The sequence below is a fragment of the Sus scrofa genome, chromosome 3, assembly GCF_000003025.6.
Source record: "Sus scrofa isolate TJ Tabasco breed Duroc chromosome 3, Sscrofa11.1, whole genome shotgun sequence".
NCBI classification, from domain to species: domain Eukaryota; kingdom Metazoa; phylum Chordata; class Mammalia; order Artiodactyla; family Suidae; genus Sus; species Sus scrofa.
Window position 1 is genome coordinate 18,177,882 of NC_010445.4, and position 20,787 is coordinate 18,198,668.

Consider the following 20,787-nt stretch of genomic DNA (forward strand, 5'->3'; position numbering starts at 1 on the left):
TAGGGTAGAGGGGCTTGCGAGGTTTTGGCGGATTTTTCCTTGTTGACTCTCTAGTTTGGGATACAGGTCGGTATAGGGCATAGGTTACTGCAGCTCTCGGGTATGGTCATGGAAATGCTTTGACATAAGTGCAGTGTGACCTTGTGCACGTCATGCTGCAATGAAGAAATATGACAGAATTTTACCAGCAAAGATTCCTCGAACTTGGTAGCCCACGTCCCGGCTGGATAGTTACTAAGCAGGACAGTCCGTTTTCCCGCCTTTTCCGCGCCCAGCAGCAGTCTTCCCTTACCCCTCCCAACCTCTACCCTGCACGCAGGCGCAGATCGCAGCTTCTTATTTCCTGCCACCCGCGCCCCCTCAAAGCTTCCCCTAGCAACAAGCTCGGGCTCAGCGCTAAGGCGGGGCGGGCGCATGCGCCGCAGCCCTTTCCACCACCAGTTGTCGGACAGCGCGCTGGGCTCCTCCCCCTCCAAGACTGGCCCTTCTCCCGGCCTCCTCCCACCCGGGGTCCGCGTGGCGGGGCGCGCGCGCACTCTGGCTGGGTTACTGCCCAGCTCCCCGGCCGCAGCGGTAAGGGGAGGGGGCGGGACTATTCCCTTCTGAGCCCCGCCCCCTTGGCCCGGCGTCTCTACCGCGCCTGCGCGCTCCCGCCCGGTCTCCATCTTGGAATTGGGAGGAAGAGGGAGAGGGAGACCGGGACGAGACCGGGGCTGTGGTGCGGAGAGAAGCTGAGACTGAGAAGAGGAGAGGGAGAGAGGGCACGGGGACCGCCCTTAGCTACAATCTTTCCGCTATCCTCGGGAGAGAGAAGGGGAAAGGGAGGAGGCCGGGGCGGGAGTGGAGGCTGTCACCCTCGGACCCCGGCGTGAGAGGGGCCGTGCGGTCGACCGTCCTCGGGGTAGGCCCCCTGTCGGTGGCCGAAGACCTGGGGCTCAGTCCCTTCGGTCTCGAATTTCCGGGCTTGACCCCACGCTTCTCAAATATCCGGGTATCAGCCCCTCAGATTTCAGATATCCGGGACTCGGGTCCCAACCTCTCTAAACCTGGGGCTCTGTTTCATAGAATTTCAAATATCTGGTGTTCAGGATCCTGCGTGTACCAGTATCCGGGGTTCATTCCCCACTAGTTCAGATATCAGATTCAGCCTCCCCCCGTTCAAATATCTGGGGCTCAGACCCCACAATCAGAAATCCGGGATTCAGCAACTGTCGCCCTCGAGGAGGAGGAGGACTGGACCGCGAGGTCAGATCAGGTTGTCACCCCCTCCCCTCCACGGGAGGCTTCCCGGGCCCGCCCCTCAGGAAGGGCGAAAGCCGAGGAAGAGGTGGCAAGGGGAAAGGTCTCCTTGCCCCTCTCCCTGCTTGGCAGAGCCGCTGGAGGACCCCAGGAGGAGGCGGAGGCGCTGGGGCACCATAGTGACCCCTACCAGGTGAGACACGGGGTGCAGGGGCGCGGGTCCCTGTGTCTAGCTTGAGAAGAAAGGGTGCTTCTTTCTGGGAAGCTGGCCCTGGGTAGGCCCTGTCCTCAGGATGGGGAAGCCCAACGGGGCCAGTGGTCAGCCTCTGACTAGCCTTGCCTTTTGCTGCCACCCTCTTTCCCTTCCTCTTCCCTTCATTATTGCCTGGTTGCTGGGGGACCTCAGGTGACAGGGTCTCCGATGTCACCGGGGGTCATACCCTAGGGTGCTTGAGCTAATCGGATGGGTTTGTGCCCTTCTGGTCTCTCTGTTCACTTTGCCCCTCACTGCTACCCCTTCTCCATGATTGTAACCCTCTTTCCTTACTGCTCTGGGTTGTTGATTCCCATGCCTCTGATCCCTGTGGTGGGTCTGTTTATCTGTTTTTCAGGCATGGTCTGGTTGGGTTTCTTGTCCTTTCAAGGAAGTGTGTGAGTGCATTTGTATCTGGGGGTACCTGGCAATATTTCCCCCCAGCCTATTGTTACCTTCCAACCTCTTGCTGTGATGGTAGAAGTGAGCCCATTTGTCTGGCAATTTATTTCCAAAGTGCTTTATATCTCTTCTCTCATGTGACCTCTTCCCCTCCATTCATCTGGTGAGGGGCTCATTGATTGCTGTCTTCCCATTTTACAGTTGAGAACATTAAGGCCCAGAGAGGTTGCCCAAGGTCACACAGTGGCAGAATCAGAATTGGAACCCAAGCCCTTGATCAAGTCTTGCCCCCTCTGCGCCATACCCGTCTCTCGTTATCTCTTTTGTTCTGTGCTTGGGGTTAGCCAGGGGTGCAGAGGAGAATGAGTTGGGGTGAGATTTAAGAATGGAAGAGAGAGGAGCTACTTGAGGGCTATTCTCAGGAGCTTGTCCTGATGGGAAGTTCTGGCTTCTGCCTTTTGCTTCATGGATTTTTCTCTCTACTGTGACCTTCATCTTTTACCCTGATCCCAGTCTTTGGCCTGGGTTCCTGAGAGGGCTGCCTCTTCTGACAAATGACAGTGGTGTCTCTTTAACAGTTAAAGCCGAGCTGTAGGTAGGTAGGGTAGGATGATCCCCAAAGCATTAGAGCCTTGTTGGGTGACTCTGGAAGCAGAGAGAAAAATCCGTATACTGAGTGTCTGCATGGTGTTCCTCCCAAGTATGAGATCTCATTAAAAAATTCACAACAGCCCCACACTGTCATCCGTTTTACTGATGAGAAGACCAAGTGTAAGGAACTTACTCAGAGCCCTGTTGCTGTACTTTGTGGATGATATGCGCTGGTAGTGTAGCTTAGGACCGACAGACTTGGGTTTCCTCATCTGTAGAGTGGAGATAACATTGTCCATTTTAGAAGGTGGTTATGATTTAGCACAGACCTTGGTAACCACTCATATGTTTGTTATTTGATGCAGAGGCCCTGTGTGATGTTTCACTGGCATCCCTTACATGCGCTCTGGGGTCCTGGGTTGGCATTCTTGGCTGGGTGCTGATAAAGAGGTCAAGAAGATTCCTTTGGCAAGTTGTGAGCACCTGCCTTTGTGTGTGGGTGTGTGGTGGGGGTGAGGGGTGCTTAGCAGGGTTGCTGGCAGGAGAATGGAGAAAGGGGCCTGCTTTGAGGAGCTGAGAGCTGCTTAGGGCTGGGCTCAGGGCAATCAATCAATCTCAGGCTATTCTGAGCCCTCTGCACCCTGGGGGCCCACCAGAGAGTGAGGCTTGCTCCGTGCCCTCCAGCTTCCAGTTGGGCTGAGAAGACAAAATTAACAACACAACAGGAAACAATGCACAACAGAATATAATTACATGCTAAATTGTTAGGTGCTTTTAAGGAGCTAGAACTCTGCCCTGGGAGTCCAGCTCTGCTGAAAACTCTTTTGTGCCTAAATTCCAACAAGTACTTAGCCAGGAGCCTGGCCTGGAATCCCCTTGGGGGTCTTGGCTGTGAAGTACTGCTGGAGTTTTCAGCACATTTCTGGCTAGATGCTCTAGGAGCTCTCCCCAAGGGCACAGTAGTCTGGGGAGGCTTCCTGCAGGAGGGGATTGAGCTTGGAGTGAGTTATTGAGGGAGTAATGCCTGGTGAGGAGAAGGTCCTGTACTGTGACCTTGGGAAAGAAGTCCTTCCTTTCTATGCCTCAGTGATCTCATCTGTGAAATGAAGATCACGATCCTGCCCAGCTTGTTTCATAGGGCTGTTCTGAAAACACAGGGATAGAGGACCAGCTTTGGGCACGGCACGTCACTTGACCTGTCTGAGTCCATTTCCTCCTCTGTAAAATAGGGGTGATGGTAAAACCTCATAAGGTTGTGGTGAGGATTGAATGGAAGGTGATGTACGTAAGGGGCTTTCTATATGCTCAATAAATGTCCTTTGTACACTGCAAAGTAATATGTATGCCATTGGACTGGACAAAGAAGGCAGCCCAGATCACAGAGAACCCCGCAGAGCCAGAGGCCATTTCTGTCCCTGTCCTTCCCATTCTAAATCTCCTCCCTGCCACAGTGTCCCCAGCCCTTTTTGAGAGCAAGTCTCTTGGCCCCTGTGGGCCAGTACCCACTTGTAACAATGGCCGGATTTCCACTGCCTCCGGCCTGGCCATTTCCTGCGCTCTTCCACGGTGTGAGAGGTTGAGGAAGGAGGGGGCCTCAACGCCAAGGGGAACAGGAAGGTGCCTGGAAATGGGGCATGGTACTTGTGGGACAGGACACTTGGGGATCTGGGGTTCTGGCCGGGAGGCACAATCTTTTATTCTTGAGAGGAGATGTAAGGGTTGTAGGGAGATGGAACTTATTGAGGGCTGAAAGGGTAGGTGAAGATGCTTAGCTCCTAGTCTTCCTGTGGTTTTAGGGACTCTGGGGATCCGGCCCCCATGCTCTGGTTGCCAGGGCACCTTTTTTTGGTTGGGGGGGAGCTTTGATGTTTCTTATCTCACCCTGCCCTTCCTCAGTAATGCCTCCCCCTCTCTGGGGAACTAGGGGAGGAGAAGGCAGAAACTTGAGGGACCCCTACCTCTCTGAGGAGCCCATCTTTGTTCTAAAAGTCCTGTCTCTGTCCTCTAGGTCAGGCCCCATTCTCAGGGCCCCCAGGGGCCACCATGCCAGCTGGGGGCCGGGCCGGGAGCCTGAAGGACCCCGATGTGGCTGAGCTCTTCTTCAAGGATGACCCAGAAAAGCTCTTCTCTGACCTCCGGGAAATTGGCCATGGCAGCTTTGGAGCTGTGTACTTTGTGAGTTGAGGCTTGGGAGGGTGGGTTAGGCACTGTCTTCCCACTGCAGACCTCCAAACAGCCCTGTATGCTACTCCATCACACCAGCCTTTCCTGCCCTCCTACTGGGCCAGCAAGTCTGCCTGCTGCCCCGTGTTCACTGGGGACCTTCACTACCTTCTGGTCTGGTCCTCTAGGCCCGGGATGTCCGGAATAGTGAGGTGGTGGCCATCAAGAAGATGTCTTACAGTGGGAAGCAGTCAAATGAGGTGGGTCAGGTTTGACAGTCTGGGTAGGAGGCAGAGGATCCCAGTCTCAAGGTGCAGGCTGAGGAAGCCTCTCTTCCCCTGACCTTCTTTCAGAAGTGGCAGGACATCATCAAGGAGGTGCGGTTCCTGCAGAAGCTCCGGCATCCCAATACCATTCAGTACCGGGGCTGTTACCTGAGGGAACACACGGCTTGGGTGAGCTAGCCCCTGCCTCTGCCCTGATCTTTGCCCCCACTCAGGCCCATCCTTACCCTAGTCCAGGCTCTTAGGTGGGATCTGTTCAGAGTGTCATTCAGATCTCCGGAGGGAGGAAATCTCTCCCAACCTCTTTAGTCCTCCGACAAATTCATGAACAGCGTTGCGCATCCAGAGGAGAGGCTGGGCTTGAAGAGTGACGTAGACTGTTAGCAGTTGAAAGGGGGCATGTGGGCTGGAGGAGCTGCAGAGTGAATGAGGCTTTGAAGGGATCCAGATGACAGTGGTGGTGATGTCTTGGGCTCTTTCTAAGTGAGATCCTTACTCTAGGGACTCCCCTCCACTCTCCATTTTCTCAGTTGTCTTTTCTCCTTGTTATTACCCCCGGGGCATCACTTGAGTGAAGGAAGCTCTCTGTTTTGGATCTCTCCCTGAGGGAGACAGGTCAGGGGTGGCCAGATCTGCTGATCTCTGACCCTTGACCCTTTAGCTGGTGATGGAGTATTGCCTGGGCTCAGCTTCTGACCTTCTAGAAGGTAAGTGATTCTTTGGCTTACAAGTGGGAGAGGGAGAAGAGCAGAGAAACTGTAGGGGGAAGGGTTAAGGGAAGGTAGTTCCAGTCCCACCCTTGGGCTCCCTCAGTGTAATGTTTTTCCCTTACTCTTCAGTGCACAAGAAGCCCCTTCAGGAGGTGGAGATTGCAGCTGTGACCCACGGGGCTCTTCAGGGCCTGGCTTATCTGCACTCCCACAACATGATCCATAGGTACAAGCAGCACTAACGATAGGTGGGCGGGGTGCTCGCTACACCACTCCTCATTCTGCTGGCAACAGCTTCTTGGAGACTTGGAACCCAGCCTTCCTGAGATACGTATTTTACCCCCGTGCTTTGCCTCTGACAGGGATGTGAAGGCTGGAAACATCCTGCTGTCAGAGCCAGGCTTGGTGAAGCTGGGGGACTTCGGTTCTGCATCCATCATGGCACCTGCCAACTCCTTCGTGGGCACCCCATACTGGTAAGTGGGAGTGGTGGTGAGTGAGGAGAGCTCCCAGAATGTTGGGAGCAGGAGTTAGCAGGGTCTGGGCAGGTGATTAGCTTCTCTCTCCTGACCATTCTCCCAGGATGGCTCCAGAAGTGATCCTGGCAATGGATGAGGGGCAGTACGATGGCAAGGTGGATGTCTGGTCCTTGGGCATAACATGCATCGAGCTGGGTAAGGACATTGTCCTTTCTGCTCCCTTATCCTCTTTTCTCTTTATTCCTTTCTCGTCTTCTGTTCCCCACACTGTCCCATCCTGTGAGGCCTCCTAGCATCTGTCCATTTTGAGTCTGTCCCTGGTCTCCAATACAGTCCGCTGTCCAATCCTGCCACTTCCTAGACCTGAAGATTTCATAGCATTTAATCTCTCTCTCTAGTTTTAAATCTCTCCTCTAGTTTTAAATCTTTTCTGAGTGCCCACTCTGTGCCATGTATCATGCTAATAAGTTCTGGGGTTGTAGCAGTGAATGAGATTCCTGCTCTCTTGGACCTTATAAGTTGGGGAATAGGCATGTTTTGTCTCATTGTGATAAAAGTTGCAGGAGCAGTACAACTGAAAAACAAGAGACCTGATCTAGTTTAGGGGATGAGGATGGTCTCCTTTGCAGCACAGCTATCGAAACAGAAGCACGAGACGAATAATAGATGGCCATTAGAAGACTGCAAGGAAAAGCATTCCAGACAGAGAGATAGGAGCAGGCCTGGGGAACTGAGACGAGCTTCAGTTGTGTGGAATGTTGCATGTATTGCAAAGAGCAGTGAACGATTAGGCCAAAGAGTTAGGCTCAAGTGAGTTCATAAGGCCTTGAAGCCACGTTGAGGGTCTCATCTCTGTCAGCCAACAATATTGAAACAACTGTTTTAGAGAGATGATATTTGTAAGGCCCGGAACATGGTGCCGGGCACAAGATAATTGCCCAAGAAAGAGATGCTGTTACTCTTACCAGCAACTTCCAGTGTGATCTTTCCCATCGCCAGTCACTTTTTCCTTCCAATCTCTTTTTTGTCCCATAGATCTGCTCAGGTGATGTGCTGGTGGTTTATTCCCCTCCTCAGAGCCATCAGTGGCTCCCTGTTACCTTCAAGACTAAAGCTATCCCTGTCCTTGCTTACAGCAACCTAAAGGCTCTGCTTCCTAAAGGCTGGCTCTCCCCTTCACAAGCTCCACCCCCAAGTGTGCCATGAATTTTTCCTCCTAATTACCTTTGTATCGTGTTCTCTGCGTGAGGTCAGAGATTTGGACATGCTTTTCCCTCCATCCACACATGTCTACATTTACCATTTAAGCTCAAGGCCAGGCAGGCGATGGAAATATGTGAAGCAGGTCAGGTGTAAGAAAAATCTGGAGCTGTCCATTTTATTCCTAGGTTTAAGTAGAATGAGCACAGAGAAATATTTCTCTACTGTTGAAAAAAATCCATCAGTCTTGGCGTTCCCGTTGTAGCTCAGCAGGTTAAGAACCTGACACAGTGTCTGTGAGGATGTGTTCAATCCCTCGCCTTGCTCAGTGGGTTAAGGATCCAACATTGCTGCAAGCTGTGATCTAGGTCAAAGATACAGCTTGGATCCTGCGTTGCAGTGGCTGTGGCATAGGCCGGCAGCTGTAGCTCTGGTTCAATCCCTAGCCTGGGAACTTCCATATGCCATGGGTACAGCCCTAAAGAAAAAAAGGAAAAAAAACCCATCAATCTTGATTATAAATGGCAACTGATAGTATCAGAGAAGCAATATGGAGGAGACTAAGGAGACCGGAGGTCGCTATTCCCATGGGAAGAGGGCAGCTATTACTTAGCTCCAGCCTAGTGTTATGCAGGAATGTATGCCCCATTTCACCAGGTAATTTTTTAAGAGAAATTTGAAATTTAGGTTATTATTATTTGGTTGCTGTTGTCAGAGTTTAAGAATCACTGTTTAGGCCAAAAGTGTAAACAACACAAAACATTTGGTCCACAAGGGGCTTCTGGCTTGCAACTTTTGATCTAAGGTTTGTCTCCTGTTTTCCAGAAGACCTTCCTGAGTCCCCCTGCAAATGTACTAGCATGAAGGCCCACCACACACCCAGCTTCCCAGCCAGGTTTCCCTCTTGTGCCAGGTAGCACTTGGAACTTGAGGTTACTTGTTCAATTCTGTTTAATCTCCTTGTTAGAGTGGAAGTTCCCTGAGGACAGGGCTTGTCTGTTTTTCTTTATCTTCTGCATAACAAGCAAGTTTTTTGCTGTCATTTGGCTCCTAATAAACATTGGTTGGGCAGGCAACTAAACATGCTTCCTTCTGCCATCATTGGTGCTTTTGCATGTTATTTTCTTTTTCGTTCTTTCTTCCTTTTTTTTTTTTTTTAATGGGAAGGGCTCAATATATATTTACTGCTTGATCAAATCTTTAGTAGAGGTGGTCCTAAGAAGAGAAACAATTTAATGCGGAAACAGGAAATTCTTAAGTTACTTGCAGAATTGATGCAGAAACAGTCTCTTACCAAATGTGGTAAGGCTTATTCAACTCTTCTAGGCTTATCATTTCTTAAGCGGGTTCCAGAATTTGCAGTATCCAGGCAGGGATGACAGACATACTGACAAACACGGTCTGCATGATCTGTACGTGATTTGTACATGGTAAGGCACTGAGCTAGCCTTGCACTGGACCCCAGGAAGGGCACCCTGCACTCTGCCTTATTTTCTTTGATCTCTATTCCACCCATGTGCAGTAGAGAGCATGGGTGTTGCATCTGACAGAGGAAGGCATTAATTGCAATTATGGGAATTGCTCAAGATCGTGCAGCGAGGAAGTCAGGGAGCAGGACTGTGAACCCAAGTCTTCTAATTTCCATTCCTGTCTCCTCTGCCCACCTGCTACCTCTCACCTTCTCCCCCTTGACCTTTCTCTGTAGCGGAACGGAAACCACCGCTGTTTAACATGAATGCGATGAGTGCCTTATACCACATTGCACAGAACGAGTCCCCTGTGCTCCAGTCAGGACACTGGTGAGGACTGGGATTCCTGGGCCCAGGGGTTAGGCCACAGGGGTAAGGCTGCCTGGCTCGTGCCCCCCCACCCCACCCCTTCCTTACCCTCCTGTGACTTCTAGGTCTGAGTACTTCCGGAATTTTGTTGACTCCTGCCTTCAGAAAATCCCTCAAGACAGACCAACCTCAGAGGTTCTTCTGAAGGTGAGGGCTCACTGGCCTAGCATTCTGTTTGAGCTGTAGCTTTGTTGGAACCACAAGAAACCCCTCAATGAAATTAGTGATTCCCAGTTCTGTGTCCACCAAGAACTTCATTTATGAATTCCCACCCCAGTGCCCAGTGGACTCTGTTTTGCAAGATTTTGTCTACCAGACTGTCTTTATTTATTAAGTAATGATGGTTGTTTCCCCATCTTTTATTAATCGAAGATGTATATAATTGCCAGCCAGGGTTTCTGGTCAGCATGCGATATAACGAGGGTTACCACATTGATCTGATGTAATTCAAGCCAAAGCCTCTGTGGCCTTGTCACGGGTAAATGTATGATTTCCCTTAGGTGGTTTTTGAGTTATTAGAAGTAGAAGGGTTGGAGTTCCCATTGTGGGCCAGCGGGAACGAATCCAACTAGGAACCATGAGGTTGCAGGTTTGATCCCTGGCCTCACTCTGCCGGGAGCTGTGGTGTAGGTTGAAGACGTGGCTTGGGTCCTGTGTTGCTATGGCTGTGGTGTAGGCCGGCAGCTGTAGCTCCGATTTGACCCCTAGCCTGGGAACCTCTATATGCTGTGAGTGTGGCCCTAAAAAGCCAAAAAAAAAAAAAAAAAAAGGTAGAAAGACCTCTGTTCCCTTCAGAGCCCCATGGGAACCTACGGACCCCTAGTTGGGAACTGACTTAGATTGTCTAGTTCGATCTACTTGCTCTATAGTTGTGGGATGCCTTTTGAGGCCCAGAGAGGCTCATGACGTCCACGGGCAGGCATCACTTCTTCATAGAACATGGACTAGAATCCAGATCTCCTGTCTCTTCTACTTGTCAGCTGTGCCTGGAGGAATAAGAGACTATCTCAGTGTTCTCTTCCTGCAGCACCGCTTTGTGCTCCGGGAGCGGCCACCCACAGTCATCATGGACTTAATCCAGAGGACCAAGGATGCTGTTCGGGAGCTGGACAACCTGCAGTACCGCAAGATGAAGAAGATACTGTTCCAAGAGGCACCCAATGGCCCTGGCGCTGAGGCCCCAGAGGAGGAGGAGGTGAACCAGCTGGCCCTGCCACCCTGCTTCACCATCATCTTGTACTTGCCTTCTAGCAGCTGCTTAGCACTCCCTTCCCCACCCCTCCTTGTACCCTCTGTTTCCTTGTGTGCAGACCCCTTGTCCTTCCCCTCTCCTGCCCAACTGCCTGTGTCCTGTTCACAGGAAGCAGAGCCCTACATGCATCGGGCGGGGACGCTGACCAGTCTAGAGAGTAGCCATTCAGTGCCAAGCATGTCCATCAGCGCCTCCAGCCAGAGCAGCTCAGTCAACAGCCTAGCAGATGCCTCCGACAATGAAGAGGAGGAAGAGGAAGAGGAGGAGGAAGAAGAGGAGGAGGAAGGCCCTGAAGCCCGGGAAATGGCAATGATGCAGGAAGGGGAGCACACAGTCACCTCCCACAGCTCCATCATCCACCGGCTGCCGGTACGCAGCTCACCCTGAGTAGGCTTGACAGTAGTGGGGCCAAGCCCCAGCTCTCCTGCTCGGGAATCACGCATGACTGCTCCTCCTCTGAGTCTCACTGGGTCTCTGGGGAACTCCCTCTGGATCCAGTGACCTCTGAGTCTCAGACATTCCTTCTACCTCCTCTAGGGCTCTGACAACCTGTATGATGACCCCTACCAGCCAGAGATGACCCCAGGCCCTCTCCAGCCACCTGCAGCCCCGGCTCCCACCGCTACCACCTCTTCTGCCCGCCGTCGGGCCTACTGCCGCAACCGGGACCACTTTGCCACCATTCGTACTGCCTCCCTGGTAAGCGCAGCCACCCTGCCTCGGCCTGGATTCCCCGAACTGTCTGAGTCCAGAAACAGTGCTCTCCCTGTGGCATATGACTAAGTCTAGGTTCTACCCTCACTTTCTGTTGCTGTCCCTTGCCTTCTCACCTAAGCCCTCCCCTCTCCTCTCTCTTCTCCCAGTGGACTATTTTGGTCACATTTCCTGGTGTGGGTGCTGGTAAACTCTTACTCCATTTTTGTGACTGGGTGTAAATAGCATCTCCTGGTGAGCCTTCCCAGGTGCCTGGCCAGCCAGGCACTTGGTATCCTTGTGCTGTGGTGTTCCTGAACAGCATTATGACAGGGTTGCTGTGCCCTTAGAAGACAGAGATGGTGTGCAGGTATGGGCCTGTGCAGTAATTGGCTTTCAGGCCCACACGCATGCCTGTATTTAATCCTTCCAGCTCTTCTGGGAGGGAGAGGGTATGATCCCATTTGTGAGATGAAACAGGTGCGAAACAGCTTGAGCTACTTCCCAGGCACCTATGATGGGTCTCAAATTCTGTAACCATGACCTTGGTCCTCTCCTAAAATCAAGTCATGGCAATGTTTTTCTCAGTTCACAGGGAAGAGTGGACTTTTCCTAAAGCATAATTTTTATCCATACTTTTAATAACTTTTAAATTACAGTCTTTTTTTTTTTTTTTTTTTTTTTTTTTTTGTCTTTTTGTTGTTGTTGTTGCTATTTCTTGGGCCGCTCCCACGGCATATGGAGGTTCCCAGGCTAGGGGTCCAATCAGAGCTGTAGCCACCGGCCTACGCCAGGGCCACAGCAACGGGGGATCCGAGCCGCGTCTGCAACCTACACCACAGCTCACGGCAACGCCGGATCGTTAACCCACTGAGCAAGGGCAGGGACCGAACCCGCAACCTCATGGTTCCTAGTCGGATTCATTAACCACTGCGCCACGACGGGAACTCCTAAATTGCAGTCTTATTATGGAGTTCCCGTCGTGGCGCAGTGGTTAACAAATCCGACTAGGAACCATGGGGTTGTGGGTTCGGTCCCTGGCCTCGCTCAGTGGGTTGGGGATCCGGCGTTGCCATGAGCTGTGGTGTAGGTTGCAGACGCGGCTCGGATCCCCCGTTGCTGTGGCCCTGGCGTAGGCCGGTGGCTACAGCTCTGATTGGACCCCTAGCCTGGGAACCTCCATATGCCGCAGGAGCAGCCCTAGAAATGGCAAAAAATAAATAAGTAAATAAATAAATAACAGTCTTATTTAGCTGCAAGCTTCAACAGTCCCCTTGGAGGCCACTGTTTGGTCTAGTATGTTCTTATAACCTCTGCTTGTGGCTGGTTCTGCTAAGACAGTTCTTGAGACCCTGTGGTGCTTGGTGGTACTGGGCAGAGAGGATTGTGACTTCCAGGGTTTGGGCCACCTAGACTAGTTTGGGGTCCATTGAATAGCTTCTGGACAGTGGAATCTGAGCTCAAACTGCGGATGACATCCGGGCCCAGTGTTATTGTTGTGCCAACGTCCCACGGTCCGTATTCCAGCTCTGTACCTGGGTTCTAGAGGGTCTTGCGTGTTCTGAAGGGAAAGGAACCAACACTTCTGGGTTCAGAGTGTTCTAGACACTATTGAAGCGGTATCAAACTTAATCTCCACAGCCCCTATGAGGAGGTCTTACTGTCCCATTTAACAGAACTAATAAGCCTTAGCTCCATTAACTTGCTTGAGGTCACATGGTTAGTAAGGGGCAGATCTGGGATCTGGGCCCAGGTCTGCAAGTCTGTCTGGTTCTTTTAAGCTTTTGAACTAATCTGAATTGTTGCTGTTTTATATAAGGCCTTGTACTTAGCACCTGTTACTGTCTCATTTAATGACACCAGCCTGTGAAGTAGATGATATCCCCGTTAGCCAGTTTAGGGGGCAGGCTCAGAGAGGTTACGTGTAGGCAAAGTACCAAATGAGAATTCAACCCGTGAGTCTGAGACCCATGTTTTTCCCCCATAGAGCATGAAGACTATGCGTGTTAATAACATGAGAGCCAGGGCTATACCCGACTTCTCATCCTCTCTCCCACCCCAGGTTAGCCGTCAAATCCAGGAGCATGAGCAGGACTCAGCCCTGCGGGAGCAGCTGAGTGGTTATAAGCGGATGCGACGCCAGCACCAGAAGCAGCTGTTAGCGTTGGAGTCAAGGCTGAGGGGTGAACGTGAGGAACATAGCGCACGGCTGCAGCGGGAGCTCGAGGCACAGCGGGCTGGCTTTGGGGCTGAGGCAGAAAAGCTGTCACGGCGGCACCAGGCTATCGGTGAGAAGGAGGCAAGAGCTGCCCAGGCTGAGGAGCGTAAGTTCCAGCAGCACATCCTCGGGCAGCAGAAGAAGGAGCTGGCTGCCCTGCTGGAGGCACAGAAGCGAACCTATAAACTTCGGAAGGAGCAGCTGAAGGAGGTGAGGTAGGGCGGCAGCGGTGGGTGGGGTTGATGGTGGGTGAGGCAGGCCCTGACCACCTGCTATCCCCACTGCCCATTCCTAGGAGCTCCAGGAGAACCCCAGCACCCCCAAGCGGGAGAAGGCCGAGTGGCTTTTGCGGCAGAAGGAGCAGCTGCAGCAGTGCCAGGCAGAGGAGGAGGCTGGGCTGCTGCGGCGGCAGCGCCAGTACTTTGAGCTGCAGTGTCGCCAGTACAAGCGCAAGATGCTACTGGCTCGTCACAGCCTGGACCAGGACCTGCTGCGAGAGGTAGGCCACCTCACCCTCCATTCTCCTCCAGATGCAGGCACCTACCCTTTTCCCTTTGCCTCACTTGTGGTCGTCTTTCCCCTCTGCCCTCATTCATGTTTCCCCTCTGCCCTCATTCATGTTTCCCCTCTGTCCTCATTCAAGGCTTGGCTTCTCTTCAACACCTCTTTCACTTTACACGCCCATCAGACCCCACTAGAGTTCCCAGGCCAGCCAAGAGCTTGGCTCCCTAACACCTCTCAGCTCCCTCTGTCAAAGAGTCCTGGGACTCTTGCTTCCTTGATACCAACCAGGCTTCCTGACCAGTTTCTGGGCCCTGCCTCCCTTTTGTCTCAGGACTTGAACAAGAAACAGACACAGAAGGACTTGGAGTGTGCACTGCTGCTACGGCAGCATGAGGCCACACGGGAGCTGGAGCTACGGCAGCTCCAGGCCGTACAGCGCACACGGGCTGAGCTCACCCGCCTACAGCACCAGACGGAGCTGGGCAACCAGCTGGAGTACAACAAGCGGCGTGAGCAAGAGTTGCGGCAGAAGCATGCAGCCCAGGTTCGCCAGCAGCCCAAGAGCCTCAAAGTACGTGCAGGCCAGCGTTCCCCGGGCCTCCCGCTCCCCACTCCTGGGGCTCTGGGACCACCCAGCACAGGCACCCCTAGAGAAGAGCAGCCCTGTTCATCTGGCCAGGAGGCAGTCCTGGACCAAAGAATTCTGAGAGAGGAGGAGGAAGCAGTTCCAGAGAGAAGGATTCTGGGAGAGGAAGGGGCTGCCTTGGAGCCAGAGGAGCAGAGGATATTGGGGGAACAGTCAGGAACCCCGAGTCCCAGTCCCCTGAACTGTAGGAGTTTGGTTGATGAGGACGTTTGGGGGCTACCTGAGGAGGAGGTAGAGGAGCTTAGACTTCCATCCCTGGCGTCCCAGGAAAGGAGCATTGTGGGCCAGGAGGCATCTGGGGAATGGAGGTTGTGGGAGAAGGAGGATAGTAGTTTCTTGGATGAGGAGTTTGAGCTTGACTGGGTCCAGGGTCCAGCACTGACCCCAGTCCCTGAGGAGGAGGAGGAGGAAGAGGAGGGGGCTCCATTTAGGACCCCAAGGGATCCTGGAGATGGCTGTCCCTCACCAGACATCCCCCCTGAGCCACCCCCAACACATCTGAGACCCAGCTCTACTAGCCAGCTCCCTGGGCTCCTGTCCCATGGCCTCTTGGCTGGACTCTCCTTTGCAGTGGGGTCCTCCTCTGGCCTCTTGCCCCTGCTACTTCTGCTGCTGCTCCCGCTGCTGGCAGCTCAAGGTGGGGGTGGCCTGCAGGCAGCCCTGCTGGCCCTTGAGGTGGGGCTGGTGGGCCTGGGGGCCTCCTACCTACTTCTTTGTACAGCTCTGCACCTGCCCCCCAGTCTGTTCCTACTCCTGGCCCAGGGCACTGCACTGGGGGCCGTCCTGAGTCTGAGCTGGCGCCGAGGCCTAATGGGTGTCCCTCTGGGCCTTGGGGCTGCCTGGCTTCTAGCCTGGCCAGGCCTATTTCTACCTCTAGCAGCTCTGACAGCTGGGGGCAAATGGGTGAGGCAGCAGGTCCCCCGGATGCGCCGGGGCATCTCTCGACTCTGGTTGCGGGCTCTGCTGCGTCTGTCGCCCATGGCCTTCCGGGCCCTCCAGGGCTGTGGGGCCGTGGGGGACCGGGGCCTGTTTGCGCTCTACCCCAAGACCAACAAGGATGGCTTCCGCAGCCGTCTGCCTGTCCCTGGGCCCCGGCGAGGGAATCCTCGCACTGCCCGACACCCACTAGCCCTGTTGGCAAGGTTTTGGGCCCTGTGCAAGGGCTGGAACTGGCGCCTGGCACGGGCCAGCCAGGGTTTAGCCACCTGCTTGCCCCCCTGGGCCATCCACACACTGGCTAGTTGGGGCCTGCTTCGGGGTGAGCGGCCCAGCCGTATCCCCCGGCTGCTACCACGCAGCCAGCGCCGGCCAGGCCCCTCTGCCTCCCACCAACCACCGCCAGGGGCTCTGGCTGGGCGGAGATCCCGAACCCGCCAGTCCCGGGCCCTGCCGCCCTGGAGGTGACCACCTCTAGCTCTTCTCCAGCCCCAGTCTAGAGCATCGAGCACTTTATCTCCCACTACTCAGTGAAGTCTCTCCAGTCCCGGTCCTCTCCTCCCTTACCCCTCCTTCCTCGGTGTGCTTCCCCACCTCACCCCAGCCCTTCGGGCCGCTAGACAGGCAGCCTCCTCGCCGTGGAGTCCGGAGATTATACTTTGTGTTCTCCTGAGCTCCTCCCCCACCCTAAGTTATTGCTGTTCTCCCGCTGTGTGTGTGTTCATCCTCACCCTCATCGACTCAGGCCTGGGGCCAGGGGTGGCAGTGGGTGGGAAGAGTCATGTTTGTTTTTTTTTTTTCTCTCTGATTTTGTTTTTCTGTCTCCCTTCCAACCTGTCCCCTTACCCCCACCAAAAAAAAAAAAAAAAAAAAAAAAAAAGACAAACACAAATAAAATATCTGAGCGGAACTGTACCTTTGGCCCAGGCTGCCTCTGTCTGCTTTGTCCTGCCGCCTAGCCTCCCCGGTATGCCCCCGATCTGGACCCTTGGCCCCCAGTTCCATGACCTTTTCACCCCATCTGTATTATCGCAACACCTCTCACTCTTCAGCCTCATCTTCTCTACCTTCATAGCTTCGTTCAGCCATGACCACTACCAGCTCAGGGGTCCGGGCCTCTGTTGAGCTCCCACAGAACTTAGTCCCAGAGTTCCCTGTTTGTGGATTCCTCCCAGAGAGTCCTCAGGTTCCGGGTGCTTTTGTCCTCATTCCCTACCTTTTCTCCCGACCCACTCCCTGTGTAGTTCCCTTCTGTCTGGGAGCTGAATGTCTCTCCTGGCATCAGGCACAACCCTAGAGTGCTGGGGGATGGGACCACAAGCCCCCATGGTAGGGGGTGGTGAGTTTGGGGGCCCAGGCAGCGTGTGGGGGCTGTGAAGATGGGATTGGTTGTGGGCTCGGCATGGGAGCTGAGTGCATAAGGGGTGGGGCTGGAATGTGGAGGTCTGTTCAGGGTGGCAGCTGCTGGCCTGTTGAACTTGTCAGGCCCTTTCTGGCCACCTCCTTTGCCCCTTTCCCTTATGTGGCCTGAGATGGGGCCACCCCTTTTTAACCGTTTCCTAGCTCGGTGCTTATCCTTCTTCCCTCCCTCCCACCCTGAGGTGATGAACCTGGGACTTCCTCTGTCCTTGCTCAGCTGTGTTGCTGTCTTCCACGGGTGTGTCAACTGACGTGGTTTTCTCACTCGTGCATATTCTGTATCTGCTCATAGTCATCTATCTCTAGGTTATATTTTCTCCCTCCTTGCATGGTCAGAGCTTCTTTGTGTGCGCTCGGTACTTCAAAGAGTCTCCCTTGTCCTGCTCTAGTCTATGAACTCTCCTGCTTTTTCCTGTGAATTTTCCACCCAACTCTGTGCACATGCTCTTGGAACCTGTCTTGTCTTCTTTGCATCTCTTGCCCATTATGAACCTTCCTGATCTCTCTCGACACAATCCCATCTCTCCACATCTGTCTGTATACAGCTCCCCCCGCCCCCTCTGTCTAACATGTTTTCTGTTTCTCTCCCTCTCCCTGTCTCTGCTTCTGTCTCCTCTCCTCCTCTCTTTCTTCTCCCCCTTTCCCCTGGTTGTTCCTCCTCCTCCTCCTCCCCCCTGCCCCCATCTCCCCTTGGTCCATCCACTGCATAGTCTAAGGAGCTGCAGATCAAGAAGCAGTTCCAGGAGACGTGTAAGATCCAGACTCGGCAGTACAAGGCTCTGCGGGCACACTTGCTGGAGACCACGCCCAAAGCTCAGCACAAGAGCCTCCTTAAGCGGCTCAAGGAAGAACAGACCCGCAAGCTGGCAATCCTAGCCGAGCAGTACGACCAATCCATCTCAGAGATGCTCAGCTCACAGGCGGTGAGGCCTGGGGTCCAGGGAGGGAGCATGGTGGAGGTTGGCCTCTATATTCCCAGCTGAGCCGTGGGCAATGGAAGTGGGGGGTTGTAGACAGAGAGAGGGCTTTTTGTTCTGGGGAAGCTCAGATTTTCTTCCGCTATTGATATTCTCTGCAATGCTTTTATGATTTCTTTTAAGTATTCTCTTAAGGTCTTGACAAAGCCAGCCTGCCTACTCCACCAAGAACCACCAAGGAAAGAGTGGCTATAATTTTTTCCCCGGCCTGAGTTACTTTAATTATGAACAGGGAACAAATCAAAATTATTGTGGCCCTCAGGCCAGTTTGCTCAGACTTCTGGAGGAGGATTTTGAAGGTTGCTGTTCTAAAAGTGATCGCATATAACACTGGAATGGGCCACTTAAAATAGCACAGTGTAAAAAGTGTCCTTATTCATTGCCATTCCCTCACCTAATCCCGCCTCTCAGAGGTAACTGTTGTTAGTAATGGTATTTTAGGGGTTTTTTCCCCCTATGTGTATTTGGAAAATGATATAAAAAGTTTAAACAAAAATGGAACCATACTTTTACATACTGTTCTCTAACTTCTTTTCCCACCTAATATTTCTTGGACATCTTTCCATGTCAGTACACATATCTCATTTTTTAAGAGCATAGAATTTTCCATGGTATGGATGTACCATAATTTATTTAACCCATCCCTTATTGGTGGACATTTAGGTTGTTTCCAGTATTTTGCTATTACAACGCTTCAGTGAACACCTTCGAGCTCATGTGCAAGTATACCTGGGGGATAAATTCCTGGAAGTGTAATTGCTGTGTCACAGGGTATGACGACCTTTCATTTCGATAGATGTTGAGACTGGCTGCTTCTTGAAACCTTAGGGCCCAGGCCTACTGGGGCAGGGGAGGATTGTGGGGGTCAGGAAGGTGGTCCCTAAAACTTGTTCTTCCTGATCTCTAGCTGCGGCTTGATGAGACCCAGGAGGCAGAGTTCCAGGCCCTTCGGCAGCAGCTTCAACAGGAGCTGGAGCTGCTCAATGCTTACCAGAGCAAGATCAAGATCCGCACGGAGAGTCAACACGAGAGGGAGCTACGGGAGCTGGAGCAGAGAGTGGCTCTGAGGCGGGCACTGCTGGAGCAGCGAGTAAGAGAGCTGGGCCTCCAGGCTCGGGGTGGGGGTCAGCCCCCACCCCCGGACCCTCTAACCTTTATTCTCGGTACCCCAGGTGGAAGAGGAGCTGCTGGCCCTGCAGACAGGGCGCTCCGAGCGAATCCGGAGTTTGCTTGAGCGGCAGGCCCGTGAGATCGAGGCTTTCGATGCTGAGAGCATGAGGCTGGGCTTCTCCAGTATGGCTCTGGGGGGCATCCCGGCCGAGGCTGCTGCCCAGGGCTATCCTGCTCCACCCCCTGCCCCTGCCTGGCCCTCCCGGCCTGTTCCCCGTTCAGGGGCACACTGGAGCCATGGCCCTCCTCCACCAGGCATGCCCCCCCCAGCCTGGCGTCAGCCCTCTCTCCTGGCTCCTCCGGGGCCCCCAAACTGGCTGGGACCCCCAGCACAGAGTGGGACACCCCGTGGTGGAGCCCTGCTGCTGCTAAGAAACAGCCCCCAGCCCCTGCGGCGAGCAGCCTCGGGGGGCAGTGGCAGTGACAATGTGGGCCCACCTGCTGCTGCAGTGCCAGGGCCTCTGAGCCGCAGCACCAGTGTTGCTTCCCACATCCTCAATGGTTCCTCCCACTTCTATTCTTGAAGTACAAAGTGGATGAGCAGATGATCGAGGCAGGGGTGGGTGGAGCCTGATCCTGGAGGGCTATAAGCCTGAGGTCCACCCAAGAGTGGGAGACAGGGGTGTTGGCTCCAGCTCCCCTCAGACCTCATCTCATGAGCTTCTTGGGCTGGCCAGTGGCCCAAGGCCACCTTGGGCATAGGTGCCTCAAGGCTGACCAGGTGCCCCTGCCTCCCCACCATGGTGCCAGGGTCTCTCTCCATCACGGCCTCGGGAAAGGAGGGAGATGATGTGTGTCAAATATTCATCTAGTCCCCTGGGGGAGGGGAAGGGTGGGTCTAGATATATTATATAAAGAGAACTATACTACCCTCTGGAATGGGGCCATGGACTGGGGACAGCAGGCCCCCACCCAGACCTGGGATGTGGCAGAGCAGGTCTGGAGCCTGGGGTGGGGAGAATGGGAGGAAAAGGCCTTCCTGAAACTCATGGAGTCAGGATGCCTGGGTCTCTCCATTCCCCCGTTGCTGTCTGACGTCCTGTGCCGTCTTGTCCTTTATCTTTTTTTTTTTTTTTTTTTTTTTTAATTGAGATCAGAGTTTGGGCAGGGGAACAGATCACCTTGGAAGGGGCTGCTCCCAGGCCTGGGGGCAGTCATGGGAGCCCCTCCCAGCTATGGGGCCGGCACAGAGCCCCTTGGGCAAGCTTTTAATAAACTGTTGGTTATTCTAACAGATCCCAGGACTCACCTTTTCTGTCTGAATTTTGTTAGGGAATGTTCAGTGGCAGGTGATAGTGTTAACTTATGTTTTTTAAAAGGACTTACTGTGTTGTGTAACTAAAAATTCCAGTGATTTTTACTGACTTTGGACTTGACTAGATCCAGAGTGAGCTTCCAGGGAAGTCATCAGTCTCTGGACCTCTTGCTTCCCTTCGCTTTAGCTTCAGATTTTCAGAAGGTTCACCTCACCCGCAGACCCCAACACCTCCAAGCTTACAGCGTACCAGCAATCTCCACAGCAAGAATTCTTGCAGTCCTGAAGTGACTTGATTGGTTTGATCTGTAGCCAGAGGCCTGGGGTGCTCTGATTGGTCAGGTTTAGGTCCTGTACCCACCCCTTAAAGGCTGAAAGAATCACCCCTGAACTAAGTGGCTGTTTCCAGAAGGGGGAAGAAAGACATAAACAACAGCTGTTCCCAAGCCCTTTCATTTTGTGCTTCACATTCTTCTTAAGGGCATTTGTTCAGATCATCCTCCCAACTTGGTTATCAGACACAGCTAATAGCAGGGTGATCAGAGGGCCCCGCTGGCC

The 20,787-nt window shown here is 53.4% G+C and overlaps 1 protein-coding gene across 13 annotated transcripts; it reads left to right on the forward strand.

Moving 5' to 3' along the window:
- Nucleotides 466-20,211, forward strand: TAOK2 (TAO kinase 2). 13 transcript variants are annotated; one of them, XR_002342903.1, is made up of 20 exons: nt 646-1,432; nt 4,494-4,660; nt 4,837-4,908; nt 5,002-5,103; nt 5,594-5,639; nt 5,772-5,868; nt 6,005-6,118; nt 6,225-6,316; nt 9,027-9,120; nt 9,225-9,306; nt 10,187-10,354; nt 10,520-10,780; nt 10,949-11,110; nt 13,167-13,532; nt 13,618-13,821; nt 14,158-14,397; nt 17,538-17,750; nt 18,468-18,575; nt 18,712-18,894; nt 18,977-20,211. XR_002342903.1 is itself a non-coding variant. In XM_021087986.1 (19 exons), the coding sequence occupies exons 2-19, from the start codon at nt 4,529-4,531 to the stop codon at nt 19,496-19,498; spliced, it is 3,150 nt and encodes a 1,049-aa protein (XP_020943645.1). In that variant the 5' UTR covers nt 644-1,432; nt 4,494-4,528; the 3' UTR covers nt 19,499-20,211. The 13 variants fall into 13 exon arrangements, 3 of the variants coding, with proteins under 3 accessions (XP_020943644.1, XP_020943645.1, XP_020943646.1); XM_021087986.1 differs by lacking the exon at nt 18,468-18,575 and having other exon boundaries at nt 644-1,432; XR_002342896.1 differs by having other exon boundaries at nt 466-1,432; nt 14,158-18,575.

Excerpts from the sequence above, each read along its gene's own strand:
- TAOK2 (XM_021087985.1), top strand. The coding sequence starts at position 4,529 with ATGCCAGCTGGGGGCCGGGCCGGGAGCCTGAAGGACCCCGATGTGGCT. Across the intron at positions 5,869-6,004 it reads TCCCACAACATGATCCATAG|GGATGTGAAGGCTGGAAACA; the intron begins GTACAAGCAGCA and ends TGCCTCTGACAG. Across the intron at positions 6,317-9,026 it reads CATAACATGCATCGAGCTGG|CGGAACGGAAACCACCGCTG; the intron begins GTAAGGACATTG and ends CTTTCTCTGTAG.